We start from the raw sequence: 21,095 nt of genomic DNA, 5'->3' as shown, positions 1-21,095 counted from the left end.
CAGTTCAAAAGCATCTATTCTTCAGCGCTCAGCTTTCTTTATGGTCCAACTCTCACATCCATACATGACTACTGGAAAAGCCATAGCTTTGACTAGATGGACCTTTGCAGACAAAGTGATGACTCTGGCTTTAATACGCTGTCTAGGTTTGCGAGCCACAAGCCACCCCCCAAGTGCTGCACACCTTTAAAGGGAGGACACGTCTGTCAAGTAACATGTTGAGACACTCAACAAGCAGTGTTCCTAGGTCCACACGGACAGCTCAGCTCCCAGGCATGTGCTCCTGGGAGCCCCTGACCAATGCAAGTCCATAAACCACCACCCTCTCTCAGACTGACAACGCCCCCAGGAGAAGCCACCCCTGCTCCGAGGTTCCCTCCCCTGAGCCCCGTCTCCGCAAGAAGGAGGGGCAGCGCCCGACCCTGGGGGTTGGCGGTGTTGCTCCCCTAAGTGCAGCGTTCACCCACACGGCGAGGCCTGGGTTCCCTCCGTGCCTGGACACACGTCAAGACCAATGTGGAAGTGATGACATGTCCATTTCAACATGAAGAGTTTTAATCCAGTTTAAAAGAATACCCAAAGCAAACTGCCCTTCAAATCTGAGGCTAATTCAGGGTTTTTCTATGATTATAATAAATGAGATATAATTGTATCTTAAAATTGTTGGTTAAAAATACAAATGATGTACTGATTCTTGTTAAAATTCAAAGGCTTGATTGTAGAAGACATTTACTGTAGCGAGTTAAGCCTAGAAATTGCACGTGGAACAGTGCCGACCCAGGAAACACAGACATTAACTACGCACATGCACACTCATCAGACGACAGAGGCAAATGGGGCCACTTGCAGGAAGCACAGGTGCCAGAATATGAGGCAAGTCCAAGCCACCAGCAGAGCGTTAAGGCAGCTGCTTTATTTAGAACAAGAAAGTGGCTTAAGCGAGTGCATGCCCCCCAACATGCCAGCTCCCCCCCAGCACCCCTGTGTTTTGGGAGATAAGTGGGTGACGTCCCACCCATCCTGTCACCCACTGTCACACGTCTGCACAGGGCAGGTGTGGCCTCGCCTGCCGCCTGCTTAAAGCCCGAGAATCAGGCAGTAAGTGGCTGTATTTGGGGAGATGAAACTCACTGGTCAGAGCTGAAGGCTGGAGCTGGTGGGGGGCCACTGACCCCTGACCGCGAATCAGAGAAGTGAATCACCCGCCCAGATTTCCAGCTGGTTGCACGTGCAACCAGCTCCATAGTCCATCCATTAAACCGCGTTCTGAAGCAGGAGAAAGGGACAGACTCCGAGTTGCGTCATGAGGGGCCGCTAGGCCGTCCGCGCCAGGAACTCCAGGTACTGCGTCCGGGCCTCGAGGTGGTCCGACGGCCGGTTGTACGGCGTCCACACGGGGTCTCCCACGAACAGCCGCATGGCCTTCACGTAGTTCTAGGGAAACACAGACACGGGGCGCTGGTTACACGGCCGTGAGGTCACGCCCCGCGCTGCTCGCCCGCGTCCTCACGAAGGTTCCTCTGAAAGGCGGGAGGGCCCGCGCTCGGGCAGCCGGGGGCAGCGTCCGGCCGCGCCCGGCCGCGCCCTTGATGAACACGCCGCCTTGCACGCGGGCCCCTCACGCCGCGGTTAGAAGCCCGCGCCCCGTCCAGCCAGGGCACACTTCGGGGGTGTCCTACAGCGGAACCCTCAGCGGGCCACGACGGCAAGCGCGAGGCTCTCTGTCCCGGCGCCGTCTACGGCAGCCGAGAACCGGAGACAGCTGGCGGACCCACCTCCGGGGGCCTCCACTAGACGCAGGAAACCGGAGTGTGTCCCCGAGTGGCCGGCAGGCGGCTGCGCACAGCCCAAGGCCTTCTATGCGCCGACAGGAAACCCTCCCGAAGCCCAGCGAGCAGCAAAGGGGGACGCCACCGCCCCGGCCGAAGCCCGCCGCCTGCTGCGCACGATGCTCGCCTGCCAAGCGAGCCGTCCCTCCAAGAAGACTTTTGAGGACCTGATCGCGGCCACCTTCAGGGAGAGACGCTGGGGCCAGGAGTGGGGCGACCCTCCCTCACACGTCCTCTCCAAGTCCTGAGCTTTAAGCCAAGCACACCCGTTTTCTATTCCAGAACCACCCCTGAGTCTCAGGTGAGTCCCAAGCCCACGGAGGGAGCTCCAGACCACCCTCCTGCTTCTGTGGCCATGTCCGCGGCTCCAGCGCCCGACGGCCGAGGCCCAACGGACATGCTCTCGAATGATGAAGGAGCAGGGACCCCTGGAGGGGCGCCTCCCGTTGGCCTGGGCACGTGACCAGGGGTGCAGGCTCCCGTGTGCCCCTGCAGACCCCAGCCCCCGCGAACCCCTGGCCGCTCGCGGAGGCAGCATCCTCGCCTAGCGCTGCCCGGGCTGAGCCTCCGACAGGCGCGCAGAGCAGACTCCAGCAGAGCGGCCGCGAACCCACCTTCTCATCCAGCGTGAAGCGGTGGTAGATGCCGGCGGGCAGGGTGATCATGTCCCCCTTCTCCATGGAGATCCGGATCCACTGGTCCTCCCGGTCCCGCACATCAAAGTACCCGCTGCCGTCCAAGATGTAGCGGATCTCCTCGTCCAGGTGTAAGTGTTCCTCAAAGAACATCTTGATCTGGGGTGGGGAGAGCTCTGTGAGTTGGGGGCCCCCTGGGGTGAGGTGGCCGGAACCACCCCTGCCCCAGCGTGGACCCCCCGGCCTGCTCCCATGAGATGCGAAGGCACGTGGTCACCCCAGAAGGGCAGGAGCAGCGTGTGCGTCTGCAGAAGGCGCTCAGTAAAGCCTCCCGCTCATCCCAGCCTGGCCTGTGTCTTTCGGGGCCCTATCCTCTAATGTTTCATGATAAAAATGCTCGAATGTGCACAAATGTTGGAAGCATTCTCCAGTAAACACCCATGCAACCATCACCTCTAACTGGTCTTCTGACGACTCCCCACCTCTCGCCTCCTGCCCCGGGGGGGTTCCAAAGCTCTCCTCACGTAATGCTTCCACCCTTCTGGACAATCCACAGATGTTTGGAAAATCCCCACTTCCAGTGAGAACAGCAGCCTCTTGGGCGGGCGAGGCCGTGGGGACAGATCCCCGCCCTGCTGGGCACACAGCCCCTGGAGGGGTGGGCACAGCTGGATACGCACTGACCCGCCGCCCGTCTAGGAATCTGCCCTGAAGATGCACCTCCAGCAGCACAGAAGGACATGCCCGCGCCGCGCCCTGCTGTGATGTTTGCAGCTGAGGGAGGCTGGAGACGCCCGGAAGGCCGGGGCAGAGCGCGGTGGCAGAGTCAACACGCACGCGGGCTCCGACAGGGCGCGGGAAGCAGTGAGGTGAGCCCCACGCCTGCTCCGGCTTGCGAGCTCTCGGGCTGTGGCGCTGGGAGGGGGGACCCAGGCGGAGCACCCTGAGCTGAAGAGCAGGACTGAGAATCTGGGGAGATGGAGGGAGCTGGCGTGCAGTGCCCTAGGGGAGAGACGTCCACGGGGAAATCCCAGGGGCCTGAAGAGTGCCTCCCTCGAGGGCTCCTCGCCCTGTCTGTGCACGCCTGTGTGTAGGGAAAGGAGCTGCAGCTGGAAAAGAGCCACTCGGACCCTCAGGGTCGGAAGGAACAGCCCCCGGCCGTAGCCGGCCTGGGAACAGAGCCTGTCCCACCAGTCAGACCAGAAAAACCTCAGTATCCCAGCGCCTTTGCGTGGTGTACCAGAGCCGCCTGGGGGCTACAGCCCGTGGGATGGTGGGAGAGTCGGCCGGACAAAGCGGCTAAACGCACCCAGCACCACTCAAGCATCCAGTTGTTTCCAATAAGCTGGCATGCATTCCAGAAGAAAACTGAAGAACATTTCTACTGGTACAACAGTACCCGGCATCCAAGAGAATACATCACAATGTCTGGCATCCAGTCAATAATTACCAAGCACGCAAAGAAAAAAACATGATCTTTAGACACGGAGACAAGGGTTTGATCCCTGGGTCGGGAAGATCCCCTGGAGAAGGAAATGGGAATCCACTCCAGTGTTCTTGTCTGGGAAGTCGCGTGGACAGAGGAGCCTGGTGGGCTACAGTCCATGGGGTCACAAGAGTCAGACACACAAAAAAAAAAAAAAAAGAGTCAGACACAAGACTTAGCGACTAAACAAACAAAAACACCACATGGCTTCATTGGTTAATCTGCCAGACACTTAAGAAAAAAGTAAAAGCATTCTAGACATACTCTTCCAAAAAACTGAAAAGGATGGAATACTTTTCAGCTTATTCTAAGGCCAGCATTCCTCTCATATAAACCAAAATGAAAGACATTTAAAAATAAGGAAAGGCTTGCATTTATTAATGTCTGTGTGTGTGTGTGTTAGTTGCTTAGTCATGTCTGACTGTTTCAACCCCACAGACTGCAGCCCACCAGGCCCCTCCGTCCATGGGATTCTCCAGGCAAGAACACTGGAGTGGGTTGCCATTTCCTTCCCCAAAAGGAACTATAGAAAGGAAGTGAAGTTGCTCAGTCATGTCTGACTCTTTGCAACCCCGTGGACTATAGACTACCAGGCGCCTCCATCCATGGAATTTCCAGGCAAGAGTACTGGAGTGGGTTGCCATTGCCTTCTCCTGCATTTATTAACAGTCAATAATTAATAATTCCCCTTTTCAGATAATTCAGAGTTCCCTCACCTTTTCCTCGTAGTTCGGTAGCTGGTCTTTGCATATGGTGATGATGTCCATCCAGGAGTAGTTTCTCTCTTTTCGGATCTTCTCTAATTCTGGATCGTTCTCGTATTTGTCTGCATCCAGCTAAGAGAGTTTAAACAAGCAACAAACAGGAGGTCACGTGAACACACAGAAACACCACACAGTCTCTTTCTGGATCTCCAGTATGATTATACTCCGAATTCATTACCTAGTCCTGTGTCCACATTCTGGATCTCCAGAATAATCATATTCCACATCTACTGTATTAACATCATTTGGTCCTTTGTCAATCCTAAACTCACCTTTCTTCCCCTCCTTCCCAATTCCTTGTCATGCTTTCCCCACTTTCCCTAAAGGCTAAAAACAGCGCAGTTGTGTGGAATCCCCGCCTCCCTTCTCTCCAACAGCCCTTCCAGGGAGATTCCATTGAAACGTCACGCTTCCAGTCCAGCACCAGGAGCCCGGGGAAGCTCCGATGGCCTGGTGCCTGTAACGGGCACCTCCCCGCCACCGCCATGTGCTGTCCCCCCTGCAAGTCTGCCTGACCTTTGTCTCTACGGCACCTCTGTGGTTACTTCGTTTCCCCGAGCCAAAACACCTGAAGCCCTCTGAGCCCACAAGTAAAACCCAGGTTCCTCAGGCAGACAAGAGGCTTTCGACCCACTGGCCCCAGCTGCCTTTTCTTTCTTTCCTTAAAATTTTATTTATGCATTTCTGGCTGTGCCCCGTCTTCACTGCTGAGTGCAGGCTTCGTGGCGCTGCAGCGAGCCGGGACACGGGCTCAGGAGTTGCAGCGCCCCGATTGCAGAGCGCCGGCTCGACAGGTGTGGCATCCTTGCCCCCGACACGTGAGAGCTTCCCAACCACCCTGCGTCTCCTGTGTCAGCAGGCGGCCTCTGCCTCTGAGCCACCAAGGAAGCCGGAGACATGAGTGTCTACATGCCCACTCCCCACATGAGCAGACCCACACAGCACACGTGTGCCCACACCGTGTGCCTTCACATCGCCCGTGAGAGCTTCCCACACCCTACGGCGCCACTGATACACGACAGGCAGACATGCCCAGATACTGTCCTGCTCAAGATGAAGTCATTATAAAGAACAAACAGGCCCAGGGCACTGGGAGCACACAGTAAATAAGTCTACTTGGGGCCTCCCTGGGGGCTCAGAGGGTAAAGCGTCTGCCTGCAGTGTGGGAAACTCAGGTTTGATTCCTGGGTCGGGAAGATCCCCTGGAGAAGGAAATAGCAACCCACTCCAGTACCCTTGCCAGGAAAATCCCATGGACAGAGAAGCCTGGTAGGCTGCAGTCCACAGGGTAAAGAGTGGGACACGACTGAGCGACTTCACTTTCACTTTCAACAAGTCTACAGGCGACTCCCTGGAAAAGACCCTGATGCTGGGAAAGATTGAAGGCGGGCGAAGGGGACAACAGAGGATGAGACGGTTGGATGGCATCACTGCCTCGATGGGTAAACTCCGGGAGTCGGTGACGGACAGGGAGGCCTGGCGAGCTGCAGTTCATGGGGTCGCAAAGAGTCGGGCACGACTGTGCAACTATACAACAAGTTTAATTCTAACAGTCCTGGGTCTTCCCATCCACAGGAGAACTGGGAGGTAGGGGGAGCCCGACTCGATCTGGCGGAAGAGCTGAAAACAGTCTTACTTTATCCCCGGACACTTTCAGACCTTGGCCAGTGTCCACTCCGGTTCCAAAACTGTCCCGAGGACAGCGAGACCAAAGGTCAGGAGTCTGAACAGACGGCGCCTCCCGTCGAGCCGCCCCCCCCCCCACCCCAGGGAGACGCAAAGGGGACCCTTCAGGGACCCCTAACCGCTCCCCGGCCGCCCCGCCGGGCCGTTGAGGACAGGCCCGCGCCTACCGGGTCCCGGCCTGCCACTGAGGCGGCGGGGACCCGGGAACCCGGGCCCCGCTCTCACTCCGACCCCTCCGCCCTCTGCCCCGCCCCCCGACCCCCGACGCCCGACCCCCGCCCGACCCGGATCCCCGGCACCGAGCGCGCGGCGCGCCCCGCGGTGGAGGCCCGGAGGCCGGCCAGGCCCGCGCCGAACGTGCGCGCTGAGCCCGCCCCTCGGGCTCCGCAGCCCCGCTGGCCGGAAGGCGGGGCGCGCGGGGGGCCGGAGGGGCGCCTGTGCCGCCGCGCGGGCCCCGCTTACCTTCCAGTAAAGGACCCCGAGCCGGCGCAGCTGCTCCAGGCCCACAGGGCGCGCGGGCTCGGCGCGGTGCGGCCGCCGCGGGTCGTCGGCCGCCTCGTCCATGTACCAGGCCTGCACCATGGCCGGGAACTGAGCGCGGGGCCGGGAACTGAGCGAACTGAGCGCGGGGCCGGGACCTGAGCGCGGGACCTGGGCGGGAGTGGGCAAGGGTGAGCCGGGGCCTGCACCCGGACGCACGCGGGCGCCCCTCCTCCTCCCCGCCCTCCTCCCCGCCCTCCTCCCCGCCCTCCTCCCCTCCTCCCCTCCTCCCCGCCCTCCTCCCCTCCTCCCCGCCCTCCTCCCCTCCTCCCCGCCCTCCTCCCCGCCCTCCTCCCCTCCTCCCCTCCTCCCCTCCTCCCCTCCTCCCCGCCCCTCAAACCTCCTCCCTCCTTTCCTCTCCCCGGGAGGGCGGGAGGGGCACGCCTGGAAGCCCGGGCGGAGCGCCTCCTTCCTGCCGGCGGGCAGGGTCAGGGCGCGAAGCGGTGTCCCTGAAGAAAAGCTACCGGGCTCAAAATAGCCTGTAGTTAAAACTCCCCTCTAGATCCTCCCCACCATTCTATCAGTTCAGTTCAGTTCAGTGACTCAGTCATGTCTGACTCTCTGTCCTCATGGACCGCAGCACGCCAGGCCTCCCTGTCCATCACCTACTCCCAGAGCTTGCTCAAACTCATGTCCACTGAGTCGGTCATCTCATCCTCTGTCTTCCCCTTCTCCTCTTGCCCTCAATCTTTCCCAGCATCAGGGTCTTTTCAAATGAGTCAGCTCTTCGCATCAGGTGGCAATAGTATTGGAGTTTCAGCTTCAGCATCAGTCCTTCCAATGAACACCCAGGACTGATCTCCTTTAGGATGGACTGGTTGGATCTCCTTGCAGTCCAAGGGACTCTCAAGAGTCTTCTCCAATACCACAGTTCAAAAGCATCAATTCTTCGGCACTCAACTTTCAAGAATTTTCTCCCCTAAAGAAAGGAGTGGACATTAAGATTGATTATGTTCAGCTCCCAGCCAATCCCAGTCTCCAGCAGGTCTCAGGAATTCCTTTCCTCAGTTGTTGAAAGCTAACTAATCAAAAATAATCTCGAGGAAAAATAGACACCCTCAAAACGCTGTATCTCCGCATGTATATGTTTTCTGTATATACCTACTCTCTTCTTGACTTGACGCAGCAGCCCACTCATCTCACTGCTGCCCCTTCTCAGCTCATTAAAGGTGATCTGTTCCTGCAAAGTGCTGGTCTCCTTCTTCCTCCGAACCTCGCCTTCTCTAACTCCCTTACCCTACATTTTTTGGTGCCAAAACCCGGGAGGTTGAGGTTCCTTCTCAGTCTTGTTCTCCACGGCCAGCTCTTTGGAGCGTGGAAACCTGACAAGCCCGCTTTCCCCGCCTGGGCTTTAATACCTCCTCGGGAGGATGCCCTGTGCCTTCGTGAGCGGAACAAGCCCTGGGTAAGGGCTTTATTGGTTTTCCACGAACCCCAAGGAATATCGGCCTCTCTCTCTCTCTTCCTCTTTTCTCTACACTCTCTTTTTTGCAAGACTGACCAACTCCAGGACAGAGGCCTTTTGCCATTCGACCTCCCTCCATCCACCACGAATTCTCACCTGACCCAGTAGCCCAGGGAAGCTCGGATGGTACTCTAGGGCGCATAGACTATCATCCTTTCTGCGTTCCCAGGGAACCCTCCGGCCCAAAGGCCCTCTGGGGAGGTACTTGGGGGACACCCCTCCCTCCTTAAGAGTCTCTCTCTCTCCGTTTGCCCGGTCAAATGATTAGGTGACGACCTTTTCTCTCGACCAGACAGTCATTAGCCATTTGCTATGGGGTCAAGCCAAGCCGGAGAAGGCAATGGAACCCCACTCCAGTATTCTTGCCTGGAAAATCCCATGGACAGAGGAGCCTGGTAGGCTGCAGTCCATGGGGTCACTAAGAGTCGGACACGACTGAGCAACTTCACTTTCACTTTTCACTTTCATGCATTGGAGAAGGAAATGGCAACCCACTGCAGTGTTCTTGCCTGGAGAATCCCAGGGACGGGGGAGCCTGGTGGGCTGCCGTCTATGGGGCCGCATAGAGTCAGACACGACTGAGGCAACTTAGCAACAGCAAGCCAATCCCTCCCACGGAACTGTCCCTTGGCCTATGTAAAACGAAACCTCAAACCTCTGCTCTTGACTGATCTCAAGGTTCATAAACTCAAGTCACTTTGTACTCAAATCTGGCCTCAATACAAATTGGGTGACCAAAATCATTGGCCTGAGTTCAGGACTTCTGATTTCAATATTTTATCAGATCTCACTAACTTCCTCAACTGTAATGGCAAATGGTTGGAGGTCCCCTATATTCAACCCTTCTGGGAGCTTAGAAGCCCTCCTTCTCTCTGCAAGTGTTAGGGGAAGCATACTGACTGAAACCGCCCACCCTGGCCAGGCACCGCAGTCACCATTTGCAGGAGTTGTTTTACAACAGGAGGTCCTGGTGAGGGACACGGAACTAATAAGCCACCACCAACCGGAAGAGTCGGGAAAGGTCAAAAGGAGACAGCGCCTGTCCTTCTGCATGTCTTCTGGCCTAATAAAATTGACCGCCTGCTCCTTTCTTTGCCCCACAATAGTTCATCCTGTGAAAATGAAAATGAAAGTCGCTCGGTGGTGTCCAATTCTTTGTGACCCAGGCCAGAATGCTGGAGTGGGTAGCCTTTCCCTTCTCTAGGGGATCTTCCCGACCCAGGGATCGAACCCAGGTCTCTTGCACTGCAGGCAGATTCTTTACCAGCTGAGCCACCAGGGAAATCCAGTCCATCCTATGCTCGGCGTATATTTAAAAACACAAGCCAGATAACGTCACTTGCGGCCTCTCCCCCTCCTTCCTAACTCTGTCCTGGCTCCACAGCCCCACGTGGCTGGCTTCTGACCACCCTTCCCTCCTGTTCTCTGCGCTCCAGACACCCGGTCTCTGCCTGCATCTCCTGCTCCTCCTGACCGCCAGGCCTTTGACATGCAGTTGACCCACCTTCCTTCCTTACTCTCCCTTCCTCCAAGCACTTTTCTCCTCTATCCTTCCATTTTCAGCATAAATATCCCTTTATAAAATTATGTGCAGTGAAAGGCAAGCACTCCCCCTGAGAGCTGCGACCCGGGTGCTGTCAGGGTCCTCCTGGGATCGTAGTTGGGGGACGACTCTGGGGCGGCTGCTCCAAAGGGCAGAGGGAGAGAGGCCTGTCCACACGGACGTGACTGAGGACACGCGTGGGCAAGCAGCTGACTTGGTGACAGAGCCCTACTGGTCCCAGAGCGGCCCCCCAAGTGGTGACTTTAGTTCTTCACTGTGACGGGGGGGCCCAAGAGCTAACGTCCTCCCTGGGATGGACACCTGACTCCCCGGGGGCCTGCTGACCAGAGCACAGGGGCCCTGTCCTGGTTTCACCCCGAATTCCTCTCACCGGTGACCGCAGCTGCTGACGACTAGGTCCCCGCTGAGCTGGGGGCTCCGAACGCCCCTCTGTTCTCTGTTTACACTGATGTAGGCAAGCTGGGGAGAATGTGTTTGGATTTTCAAGGACAGATCTGCCTGCATAGGCTTCACCCATCCTGGGTTTGAGAGCTCTCCCAACCCGGGTCCACTCGCAAACCACGTGGATACAGCAGAGCCGCGGAAAACTCGGGACCTGAGCTGTGAAACACGCAAGAGGTGGACAGGCGCCTCCGCCAGGGCTGGGGGCCTCCTCTGTGAAGGGCTGTGTGGGCCAGGAGGCGACACAGGGGATGGTGGACGGGCCCTTTAGTAACAAGCACGTTAAGATGTACCCACATTCTCAGCTTGTTGAAATATACAAAAGCAGGCATCAGGCTGGATTTGCTGCAGGGCTGGGGCCCGTCCACCCAGGTGTATCACATTAATAATATTCCAGGGGCTTCCCTGGAAGTCCAGTGGTGAGGACTCCATGCTTTCACTGGCCAGGGCCCAGGTTCAATCCCTGGTCAGGGAACTAAAACTCCCCTAAGCCCCGTGGCACAACCAAAAGCATTTAGAAATATGGTAATATTACACTTTGACTTCACTGTCAAGTACTTGATTCTCCTCGCCTGTGGGAAGAGGTGTGGAGGGTCTGGGGTCTCAGCCCAGAGCAGGTTAACAGGTGGGCCTGGCCCAGGGTTCCTACGGCAGCTGTCAGAGCTCCCACGCACCGGGTCCTAAGGATGGGGTGGACTTTTGGAAAGGGATTTTTAGTGAAAGGGGTCAGATGACACCAAGGGCTTAGCGTGCTGCCCTTCAGAGGGAGACAAAATCCTGCCTGTTCTGGGCGCCAAGCGTACGTGCCCTTGCTCCAGGGACCAGTTCGCTGTCTTCCAGGCGTTCACTGTACAAACATCCCTGAAGGAGGACCTGGAAAAAGGGACACTCAGGGCTCAGCTGAGGGTGTGCGAAAACACCAGAGCCCCACAGAGGGGGGAGGACGATCTCCTAGCATCTGCTCCGGACGGCTCCTCTGCCCTGCACTTGGTGGGCACAGCCAGGAAGGGTCCCAGCAGCTCACGGTCCCCCAGGCCAGACGCGGGGGCTCAGCGTGGCTGGCCCCCAGTTCAGTGTCTCCGCAGCTGCCGTAACCCAGTGTCATGGAAGGAGGGGACCTCATGTTCAACTTTGCAGGTAATACAACGATGGGGGCAACAGCTATTTCGGGGTTGATGTAAGTTTGGTCATTTTGACGATGCAGAAATTTTCTTTCCTGGAGGTTAAACCTATTAAATACAAAGATTTAAAAAAATCATCTTGGAGTGTTCAACTCCAAGAACAATAGTATAATAATTATCATCATTGTTTGTTACTAATAATGAATAGTATTTCTTGAGTGCTTATTATGAGCTAAGCTCCTTCATTCATGAGCTCTTTTAATGATAATGAAAAATACTCCAGTCTGGGTCACTGAGGATAGTTTCTGAGTTCCAGGAATCAGAGGCTGTCTAGAATGGGAAAAGTAGGCTCTAAAGTTCATTACTAGTTGTTTTGAAGGATGGAGATCAACGAGTAGGTTGAACGTCCCTGAGCCTAACTCCTGAGGCAGGTTCCCGCCAGCACTGGGGCACGTGTGAATGCTCAGTCGTGTCCAACTCTTTGTGACCCCATAGACTGTAGCCCTCCAGGCTCCTCTGTCCATGGGATTTCCCAGGCAAGAAACTGGAGCAGGTTGCCGTTTCCTTTTCCAGGGGATCTTCCCAACCCAGGGATCAAACCCGAGTTTCTTGCGTCTCCTGCGCTGGCAGGCAGATTCTCTACCACTGTGCCATCTGGAAAGCCCATATTGGAACCCACCCCTGAATGCCCAGAGCAAGCCAGTGGGGATGAGCTAATGAAACAGAGACCAACAGTCTTGGTCTTCCAGATCCTCCCACCCAGGAGCTAAAATGGCTCTGCTTATAACCTTCTCTCGTGGCTGTTATCTTTTCCTTCACCCACGAATGCGCAGAACCCCCGGGGGCTTTGCTTATGTGGATTCTATCTACTAACATTCATCTGAAAGGAGAAAAAAATAGGTCTTTATGTATTAATTCATCTAAACATATCAGTGATCACCATTATGTCTTAACAAATAACATTTTAGTGAAGAACTCATATTTTACAAATAGAAAATGAAAAGAGTAGCATTTTTTTTTTTTACATTTCTACAATTCTTGTCTGGCTTAATAGAAGGAAGAGGGACTCTCATCTGCTTCTGCAAAGAGTCTCTTGATATATGTTATTTTGGTTGAATTGTATGAAGAAGATCAAGCTTCACAAGGTATGTAGTTGGAAAAGGGAGGAGTATTTTAATAGCCTTCTGGATAGTTGTAGATATTCATACTATACCAAATTTGTAGATATTGATACTACACCAAAATTTGACAGTTGGTGGTTTCCTAAAAGTTAGTTGCAATGTGGAATCTGACAACCAGAGCAATGATTTCAAACTCTGTTATATCCATGTGTCTTGAACTTTGAATAGTTAATTTGTACATGATTGTGTAACAGTATGCGTTAGTCCTTTTGAGAATACTGTTCCACAAAGTTATCTGTCTCTTCCAAATATTGACACAACCTGGTCTACAATACCACTAGGCTTACAAGAAAAATCCAGGAGTAGGAAAGCTATAAATGTCATAGGGCAGAAACAGTTTCACAATGTTTGAATTTTCTTTTGAAAGCTTGAATTGACCATAAATACTGTCAGTTGTTTACTTGCTAATTTTTTTGGCAATACCTCAAGACATGTGGAATCTTAGTTCCTGATAAGGGACTGAACCCACACCCCCTGCAGTGGAAGCTTGGAGTCTTAGTCCCCGAACCTGAAGAGACAGGCTCACCCTACTTTGGGGAATGTCTGCCAAACACCCTAGTTGGAATAACCATGGTTACCTGGTGGCGGGATGGGTTTGTAGCTCAGTCATACAAAAGCTTCTGCCTCAAAACAACCAGGGTGCTTTGTTGAACAGTATGTGAAAGGCTTTCTGTTACTTTCTGCTTTGTCCCAGAGGCTATTAAAAGCATTGGTCCTCAGGGGCCAAGATTAATAAAATTGAAAACGTGATTGCTTCTTTGGGTCCTTCTTAAGAGAAAATGGGCTGTTTTGTCTTGTAAGAAACACGGTCACTGCTGGTGGTTTGGAGCTGCAGCCCAACCCACACTGAGGCACCAATAGCGTGACCCCCCAGGGCACCCACAGTGTGACTGGTCCCCAGGACACCAACAGGGTGACTGACCCCCCCCCAAGGGCACTAACAGGGTGACTGACCCCCCCCAAGGGCACCAACAGTGTGACCCCTGGGGCAGCGCTCAGCCCAGTGGGGCGGCAGGGGCAGCAGGTGCTGGCCTGGCCTCCTCACCAAACTGTCCTCCTGGGTGCCCCTGCCCTTGAAGAACGCAGCTCTTGGGAACAGACATAGCCGCTCTGTGTAAAACAGACAAGCACCCGGCATGGGGACTGACCCTCACCGTCTGGTAATGACTGACAGTGGGGTATAATCTGCAAAAATACTGAGTCACGATGCGGTCCACCTGAGATGGACGCAGCCCTGTGAGCCAACTCTACTTCGATCTTAAAGAAAAAAGAGACCCAGCTCTGAGCCCTCCTGGTTAGGGCGCAGGTGACAGACGCAGCCAGAGGCTGGAGCAGACAGAACCCAACGGGGTCCTGTCTCACGTGCCTGAGAAGGCCGGGAGCGCCCCTCACCCCGGGCGGCCCTGGCCTTGGGCGGCCCGCCTGCGCCCGGCTCGTCCCTCACAGTTCAGCTCGCCCGGAGCGTGGACTCGCTTCTCACCCGCCAGGCGAGCTTTGCGGACCTGACAGGAAACAGCGGCAGGAGCCCTGACGCGAGGCTCGCCTGGGTTCAGGGGAAAGCGCTCCCGGCATGCTGTGCGGAAATCCGGCCTCCCGGAAGCTTCCAGGTGGCCGGCGCGTCCGCGTGCCCACAGCGTGTCTCCGCGGGAGCCCCGGGTCGGGGAGGCCGCGGCCCGGCAGCGTCGTCGCAGCCCGTCAGGCCGGGCGGGGGGACGGCAGCCGGGGAGGGGAGGAGAGGCTGACGGCACACACTGGACGGCCAAGCTCTCCCGCTGTGGAGAGCTTCGAATAAAAGGATGAGACGGACGGCACAGCGGCTCTCGGCTCCGCCCTCCCGCGTCTTCAGGGGGCGCCGCGCCCTCCCAGCCCCAGCGAGCCCGAGCATCCCCGGTCCGCCGCGGGCCTGTGTCTAAACTCCTGTCCCGTCAGGGCCGAACTTCGGGGAATGGCTTTTTAATGGCAGGAGCTGCAGGGTCTTCTGGAATGCACAGAAAACGCTCAGGGAGAGTGGATGCCACAAATAAGGAGGGCAGAAACCTCAGAGGCGCACCTGTGCAGAAAGCACAGCTTCAGGAGCATTTTAACGGAAAAAGCTAGAAACAGGCATTTGCGTTTGCTGTGAGACCCAAGGGTTCATCCGTCAATAACGGTGGAGCTAACAGTAGGGGCCACAGAAGGAATCCAGTGGGGCCCACTGGTTTCACACCCCGCAACTAAGAAGACGTGACAAGTTCACTAGCACAGCCCGGAACAGGACGAGAACGTGAACAGAACGAGAACGTGAACAGAACGGAGCCAGGGGACACAACTGAAACTTCGTGAAGCTGTTCTCTGTGGTGTATATCTGAACATTTCTGATGCTAATTTTTACAAAAAGTAATGGGATTTTGAGTTGAGAAGCAAGCCATCTGTGCATGAGCCTGAATTTCTTCACAAAGAAGTCATATTTGGAACCAGTTGTCTAGAGACCCCAGTCAGCAAAATTTTATTCAAACTAATTAAAAGGAAAGTGTTTCTCTCGGTTTTACTACATCTTTGAAATGGAGTCAAAGACAGCAGGCGCCCTGTCCTGGGGGGTGCGGGCGTGTTTAAAGCATGTCGGTAAATTATCCCAACCTTTATGTTCCGGCATGAAGATAAAACTGATGCGTATTCCAGTGCGTCACCTCTGCCATCTTCAGTTTTACCAGTTCAATCCCCAGAACACACGCTCCAATAAAGCCTTTTCCCTAGTGTGCGCCAAATCACACAGGGTGAGGAAGGGATTCGGGAAAGGGTTTCCAAGGTCAAACACTTGGAGGAAACTCTGCTGCATCATTTCTCTTCTGAGAAGTAGTGAAGTTTGTCAGGGAGAAATTGTCTCCTGGAGACAAAACTTATTCGTGCTCTGGAGAAAGGAAGTGAAAGTTGCCCAGTCATGTCCGACTCTTTGTAACCCCATGGACTATACAGTTCATGGAATTCTCCAGGCCAGAATACTGGAGTGCGTAGCCTATCCCTTCTTCAAGGGATCTTCCAACCCAGGGATCGAACCAGGGTCACCTGCATTGCAGGCGAATTTTTTACCAGCTGAGCTATCAGGGAGAGGCATCAGCTAATTCCAAATGCACATTCTTGGTAAACACTGTCCAAAGTTCAGACATAACAAGTAAAGCCAATGCAGTGCTACAGCGGTGATCGGCAAATTTCCTGTGCACACACCCAGACAGAGAGTCTGCAAACCGGAGGACTCCACCCTAAACGTGGAAGGAGGCTGGCATGTGTGAATGTAGCCGGGAGGTGTGACGGCCGACTCTTCACAGTGATTGCTTGCAACACCACATTCTCTTAAAAAACGGGGAATAGGTCAGTAGTTACCTCATAACCAGTTTGGGGGAAACCATTTCAGTTTTGCCCATGATTGCAGAGGCCTAAGCAAGAAATGGCACTTCCCAAGTGGCTTAGTGGTAAAGGATCTGTGTGCAAATGGAGGACAGCAGCAGAAGCAAGTTCAGCCCCTGGGTGGGGAAGATCCTCAGGAGGAAGAAATGGCTACCCACACCAGTATTCCTGCCTGTAGAGTCCCACGGGCAGAGGAGCCTGCCAGACCACAGTACGTGGGGTGACAAGAAAGCAAGATAGGACCCAGGGAAGGACTTCCCTGGTGGTCCAGTGGTTAAGACTTTGCCTTCCAGTGCAGGGGATGTGGGTTTGATCCAGAGAGAGTTAAGATCCCATATGACTTGCAGTGGAAAAACCACAACAGAAAACAGAAGCAGTATTGTGACGAATTCAGTACACTTTAAAAAGGAAAAGAAATGACCCAAGTCAATCTGGGTCTCTTGCTTTGTTTGTAGGACCAGAGTGCTTTTGTCTGCTCAAGGGCATTTCAAGGCAGGTCTCTGGTTTTTGTTTTTATTTTGACTGCACCATACAGCATGCAGGACCCTAGTTTTCCAACCAGGGCTTAAATGTGGGCTCCCTGCAAGGGAAGCACAGAGTTCTGAGAGAGTTAATTCTTAGGTAGGTTGATAAGAAGTCCAGGGTCCTCTGGGGTCTAGGGTTCTGGAGGAGGAGAAAGGGACAAATGTTTTTTTCTACACTGCTTTGTCTTACTCACACGAGACATTTTTTTCTTAAACTATGTTGTTATTACAACAGTCTTTAAGACTAAATTTCTTTAAGCCCAGAGCTAATGATTACACAACAAAATGACCCATCTTGTTCAAGTGTATGTTGTTCCTTAAGCTCTGTACTAAGGATTCAGTTCAGTCAGTTCAGTTCAGTCACTCAGTCATGTCTGATTCTTTGAGAACCATGGAATGCAGCACACCAGGCTTTCCTGTCCATCACCAACTCCCAGAGTTTGCTCAAACTCATATCCATCAAGTCAGTGATGCCATCCAACCATCTCATCCTCTGTCATCCCCTTCTCCTCCCGCCTTCGATCTTTACCAGCATCAGGGTCTTTTCCAGTGAGTCAGTTCTTCACATCAGGTGGCCAAACAAAGTATTGGAGTTTCAGCTTCAGCATCAGTCCTTTCGATGAATATTCAGGACGGATTTCCTTTAGGATGGACTGGTTGGATCTCCTTGCAGTCCAAGGGATTCTCAAGAGTCTTCTCCCACACCACAGTTCAAAAGCATCAATTCTTTGGTGCTCAGCTTTCTTTATAGTCCAGCTCTCACATCCATACATGACTACTGGAGAAACCATAGCTCTGACTAGACAGATCTTTGTCAGCAAAGTAACATCTCTTCTTTTTAATATGTCTAGGTTGGTCATAGCTTTTCTTCCAAGGAGCAAGTATCTTATAATTTCATGGCTGCAGTCACCATCTGCAGTGACTCTGGAGCCCAAGAAAACAAAGTCTGTCACTGTTTCCACTGTTTCCCCATTTGACATGAAGTGATGGGACTGGATACCATGAGCTTCATTTTTTGAATGTTGAGCTCTAAGCCAACTTTTTCACTCTCCTCTTTCACTTTCATCAAGAGGCTCTTTAGTTCTTCTTCACTTTCTGCCATAAGGGTGGTGTCATCTGCATATCTGAGGTTATTGACATTTCTCCCGGCAATCTTGATTGAAGTTTGTGATTCACCCAGCCCAGCGTTTCTCATGATGTCCTCTGCATATAAGTTAAATAAGCAGGGTGACAATATACAGCCTTAATGTACTCCCTGATTTGGTACCAGTCTGTCATTCCATATCCAGGTCTAACTGTTCCTTCCTGACCTGCATACAGATTTCTCAGGAGGCAGGTAAGGTGCTCTGGTGTTCCCATCTCTTTAAGAATTTTATACAGTTTATTGTGATCCACACAGTCAAAGGCTTTGGCATAGTCAATGAAGCAGAAGTAGATGTTTTTCTGGAACTCTCTTGCTTTTTCGATAATCCAGCAGATGTTGGTAATTTGATGTCTGGTTCCTCTGGGTTTTCTAAATACAGCTTGAACATGTGGAAGTTCATAGTTCACATACAGTTGAAGACTATTTTGGAGAATTTTGAGCATTACTTCGCTAGTGTGTGAGATGAGTGCAACTGTGTGCTAGTTTGAGCATTCTTTGGCATTGCCTTTCTTTGGGATTGGAATGAAAACTGACCTTTTCCAGTCCTGTGGCCACTGCTGAGTTTTCCAAATTACCTGGCATGTTGAGTGCAGCACTTTCACAACAGCATCTTTTAGGATTTGAAATAGCTCAACTGGAATTCCATCACCTCCACTAGCTTTGTTCGTAGTGATGCTTCCTAAGGCCCCCTTGACTTCACATTCCAGGATGTCTGGCTCTAGGTGAGTGTGAGTGATCACACCATCGTGATTATCTGGGTCATGAAGATCTTTTTTGTACACTTCTTCTGTGTATTCTTGCCACCTCTTCTTAATATCTTCTGCTTCTGTTAGGTCCATACCATTTCTGTCCTTTATTGTGCCCATCTTTGCATGAAATGTTCCCTTGGTATCTCTAATTTTCTTGAAGAGATCTCTAGTCTTTCCCATTCTATTGCTTTCCTCTATTTCTTTGCACTGATCTCTGAGGAAGGCTTTCTTATCTCTCCTTGCTATTCTTTGGAACTCTGCATTCAAATGGGTATATCTCTCCTTTTCTCCTTTGCCTTTAGCTTCTCTTCTTTTCTCAGCTATTTGTAAGGCCTCCTCTGACAACCATTTTGTCTTTTTGCATTTCTTTTTCTTGGGGATGATCTTGATCCCTGCCTCCAGTACAATGTCAGGAACCTCTGCCATAGTTCTTCAGGCACTCTGTCTATCAGATCTAATCCCTTGAGTCTAATTCTCACTTGCACTGTATAATAATTAGGGATTTGATTTCAGTCATACCTGAATGGTCTAGTGGTTTTCCCTACCTTCTTCAGTTTCAGTCTGAATTTGGCAATAAGGAGTTCATGATCTGAGCCACAGTCAACTCCCAGTTTTGTTTTTGCTGACTGTGTAGAGCTTCTCCATCTTAGGCTTCAAAGAATATAATAAATCAGAGAAGGTGCTTAGTGCAGAGAAGCTCTGTAGTAAGGATTATATAACAACAAGGACATGTTTCTTCTTTTTAACAAGAACCTTCTGACTGACATTTTATGTGGGAGTGGGTAAGACCTTTCTATTGTTAATTTTCATATTGTTAATTTAAGATGTATGTTGTGGGAGTGGGTCCGGTAAAAGTATATCTGATCTTGATAAGACTAGCAGGGTGGAGGAGGCACTCTGTCCCCCTTCTGATGATGTCTGTGTCAGAAACTTTCTCTGTTTTTGTACTTTAATATAACTCTGCTACACAAAAGCTCAAATGATCCAGCCTGGTCCCTGGTCCCAAAGCTAAATCTTCTTTGGAGATCATGAATCTGACCTCGTTCACCATAAGCTATCAATTCTAACCACTGGACCACAGGAGAGGTCCTGGTCTATTGTTCATTTTAACGCCACCCACGTTGGCAAGGAAGTAGAAACTCGAGGCCAAGGGAGTGAAGTATTAGGACCAAATCTTCTTAGGAATAAAAAACACAAGACTGTAAAAATAATAGGTGTTGAAATCTGAACTACAAGGAAGGTTTTTCAGAAAGCAAATCTTACTCGGATGAAAAGTAAACTTCTGCCCAAGTGGCAGATCTGCACAGGTCAGGTGCGCAGTGACTCAGCACCTCTGGGCCTTAAACGTCTGACGGCCTCCCAGGCCATCCCAGGTCACCCCCGAGGGAATGGGGGGCAGTCTCCTCTCAGCCAGGGCCCAGTCCCTCCCCCCCTTCCCTCCGTCCTCAGTCCGCCTGCTCCGTCCAATCCGGCATCTCCTTCGGGCTGAGAACCGCCCCTGGCTTTACGGTGTTTCTCAATCCACTTAACAAATATTTACAGAACCGTTCTGGGTCAGGCGCTGTGCTCCCCGTGTGCAGCCGTGAGCAAACAGGAAAACACCCCCGCCTTCTCAGAGCTGGGTTCTCCTGCGGGGGTCACACAGGAAAGCAGCAGCCGTGGGGCAGACGGAGGGGGTGCCAGGTGGGATCGTGGCACAGGCCAAGAGGAGGAAGGGAGCCAGCCCCGGGCGCGTCTGTGTGTGCACACGCGTGTGTGAGACGGGACAGGGAGTCGGTGTAGGCCACGGGGAAGCTGAACTGCACTTGAGGGGAGCGGCCAGGAGGGCTGGCGGTGAAGTGACCTTCGGGCAGGCGTGGGAGGAGGCTGGGTCACCTGGAGGAAAGCATGACGCCAGCCAGAGGACAGCGGGCACGGCCCGAGGGAGGGGCCGGGGGCCCAGAGGGGCCGGAGTGTACGAGCAGGGGGCGTGGGGCGGGGTGGGGTGCTGTGGGGGTGAGGGCCGAGCATCCCAGGGAAGCAGAACCCTGACTGGAGGCTACTGCAGGGGTCTGGGTAGAAGAGGACGAGGGGCTGCAGGCTGGCTGTGGACCAGGAGGGAGGAGGCCGCAGGATCTGCAGCAGCAGAGCGGGCTCGGGGCTCAGGGCTCTCCCAGGGTCTCGGCCGGAGCGCCCAGGGGGTGGGGGTTGGCGCCCGGAGATGGGAGGATGGCGGGGCGGGTGGGAGTACAGCCCCCTGTCTGGCCGGGCACACATCCGCGGGGCGCGCCCATGTCCCAGGGAAGGTGCTGAGGGGAGTCGGGCTGGGGCTTGGGGCGGGTCCAGGCTGGAAGCCCGTGCCCACCGGGACTTGTCTGCGTCTCACAGACACCGGAGTCCCCCAGGGAGAAGGCCGGCGGGAAAGGGCAGAGTGCTGAGTGCGAGGCTGCTCCTGCTGCGGTCCGGGGACGCCCCTTCGGCTGGGCCTGGCTTCCTCCAGGCTCCGGCCCTGGGATTTCCTCACCACTGGGTCTGGGGTCCCTCCCAGCTGAACTCTCAAGGCCCAGGCCCAGCACTAGTTGCTGTCTGACAGGCAGCAACTAAAG

At 53.7% G+C, this 21,095-nt stretch overlaps 1 protein-coding gene across 1 annotated transcript; it reads right to left on the bottom strand.

Moving 5' to 3' along the window:
- Positions 1–537: 537 nt before the first annotated feature.
- On the bottom strand, positions 538–7,120 carry ADI1 (acireductone dioxygenase 1). The gene is made up of 4 exons (XM_065947324.1): positions 6,863–7,120; positions 4,667–4,786; positions 2,444–2,623; positions 538–1,434 (listed from the first exon to the last, which is right to left on the bottom strand). The coding sequence occupies exons 1-4, from the start codon at positions 6,980–6,982 to the stop codon at positions 1,315–1,317; spliced, it is 540 nt and encodes a 179-aa protein (XP_065803396.1). The 5' UTR covers positions 6,983–7,120; the 3' UTR covers positions 538–1,314.
- Between the last annotated feature and the right edge of the window lie 13,975 nt (positions 7,121–21,095).

This window comes from Muntiacus reevesi, chromosome 10, assembly GCF_963930625.1.
Source record: "Muntiacus reevesi chromosome 10, mMunRee1.1, whole genome shotgun sequence".
NCBI lineage: Eukaryota > Metazoa > Chordata > Mammalia > Artiodactyla > Cervidae > Muntiacus > Muntiacus reevesi.
The sequence above is the reverse complement of the archived record's forward strand: the minus strand, read 5'-3'. Positions and strand labels throughout refer to the sequence as shown.

Excerpts from the sequence above, each read along its gene's own strand:
- ADI1 (XM_065947324.1), bottom strand. The coding sequence starts at position 6,982 with ATGGTGCAGGCCTGGTACATGGACGAGGCGGCCGACGACCCGCGGCGG. Across the intron at positions 4,787-6,862 it reads TCGGGGTCCTTTACTGGAAG|CTGGATGCAGACAAATACGA; the intron begins GTAAGCGGGGCC and ends AAACTCTCTTAG. Across the intron at positions 2,624-4,666 it reads TACCGAACTACGAGGAAAAG|ATCAAGATGTTCTTTGAGGA; the intron begins GTGAGGGAACTC and ends TCCCCACCCCAG.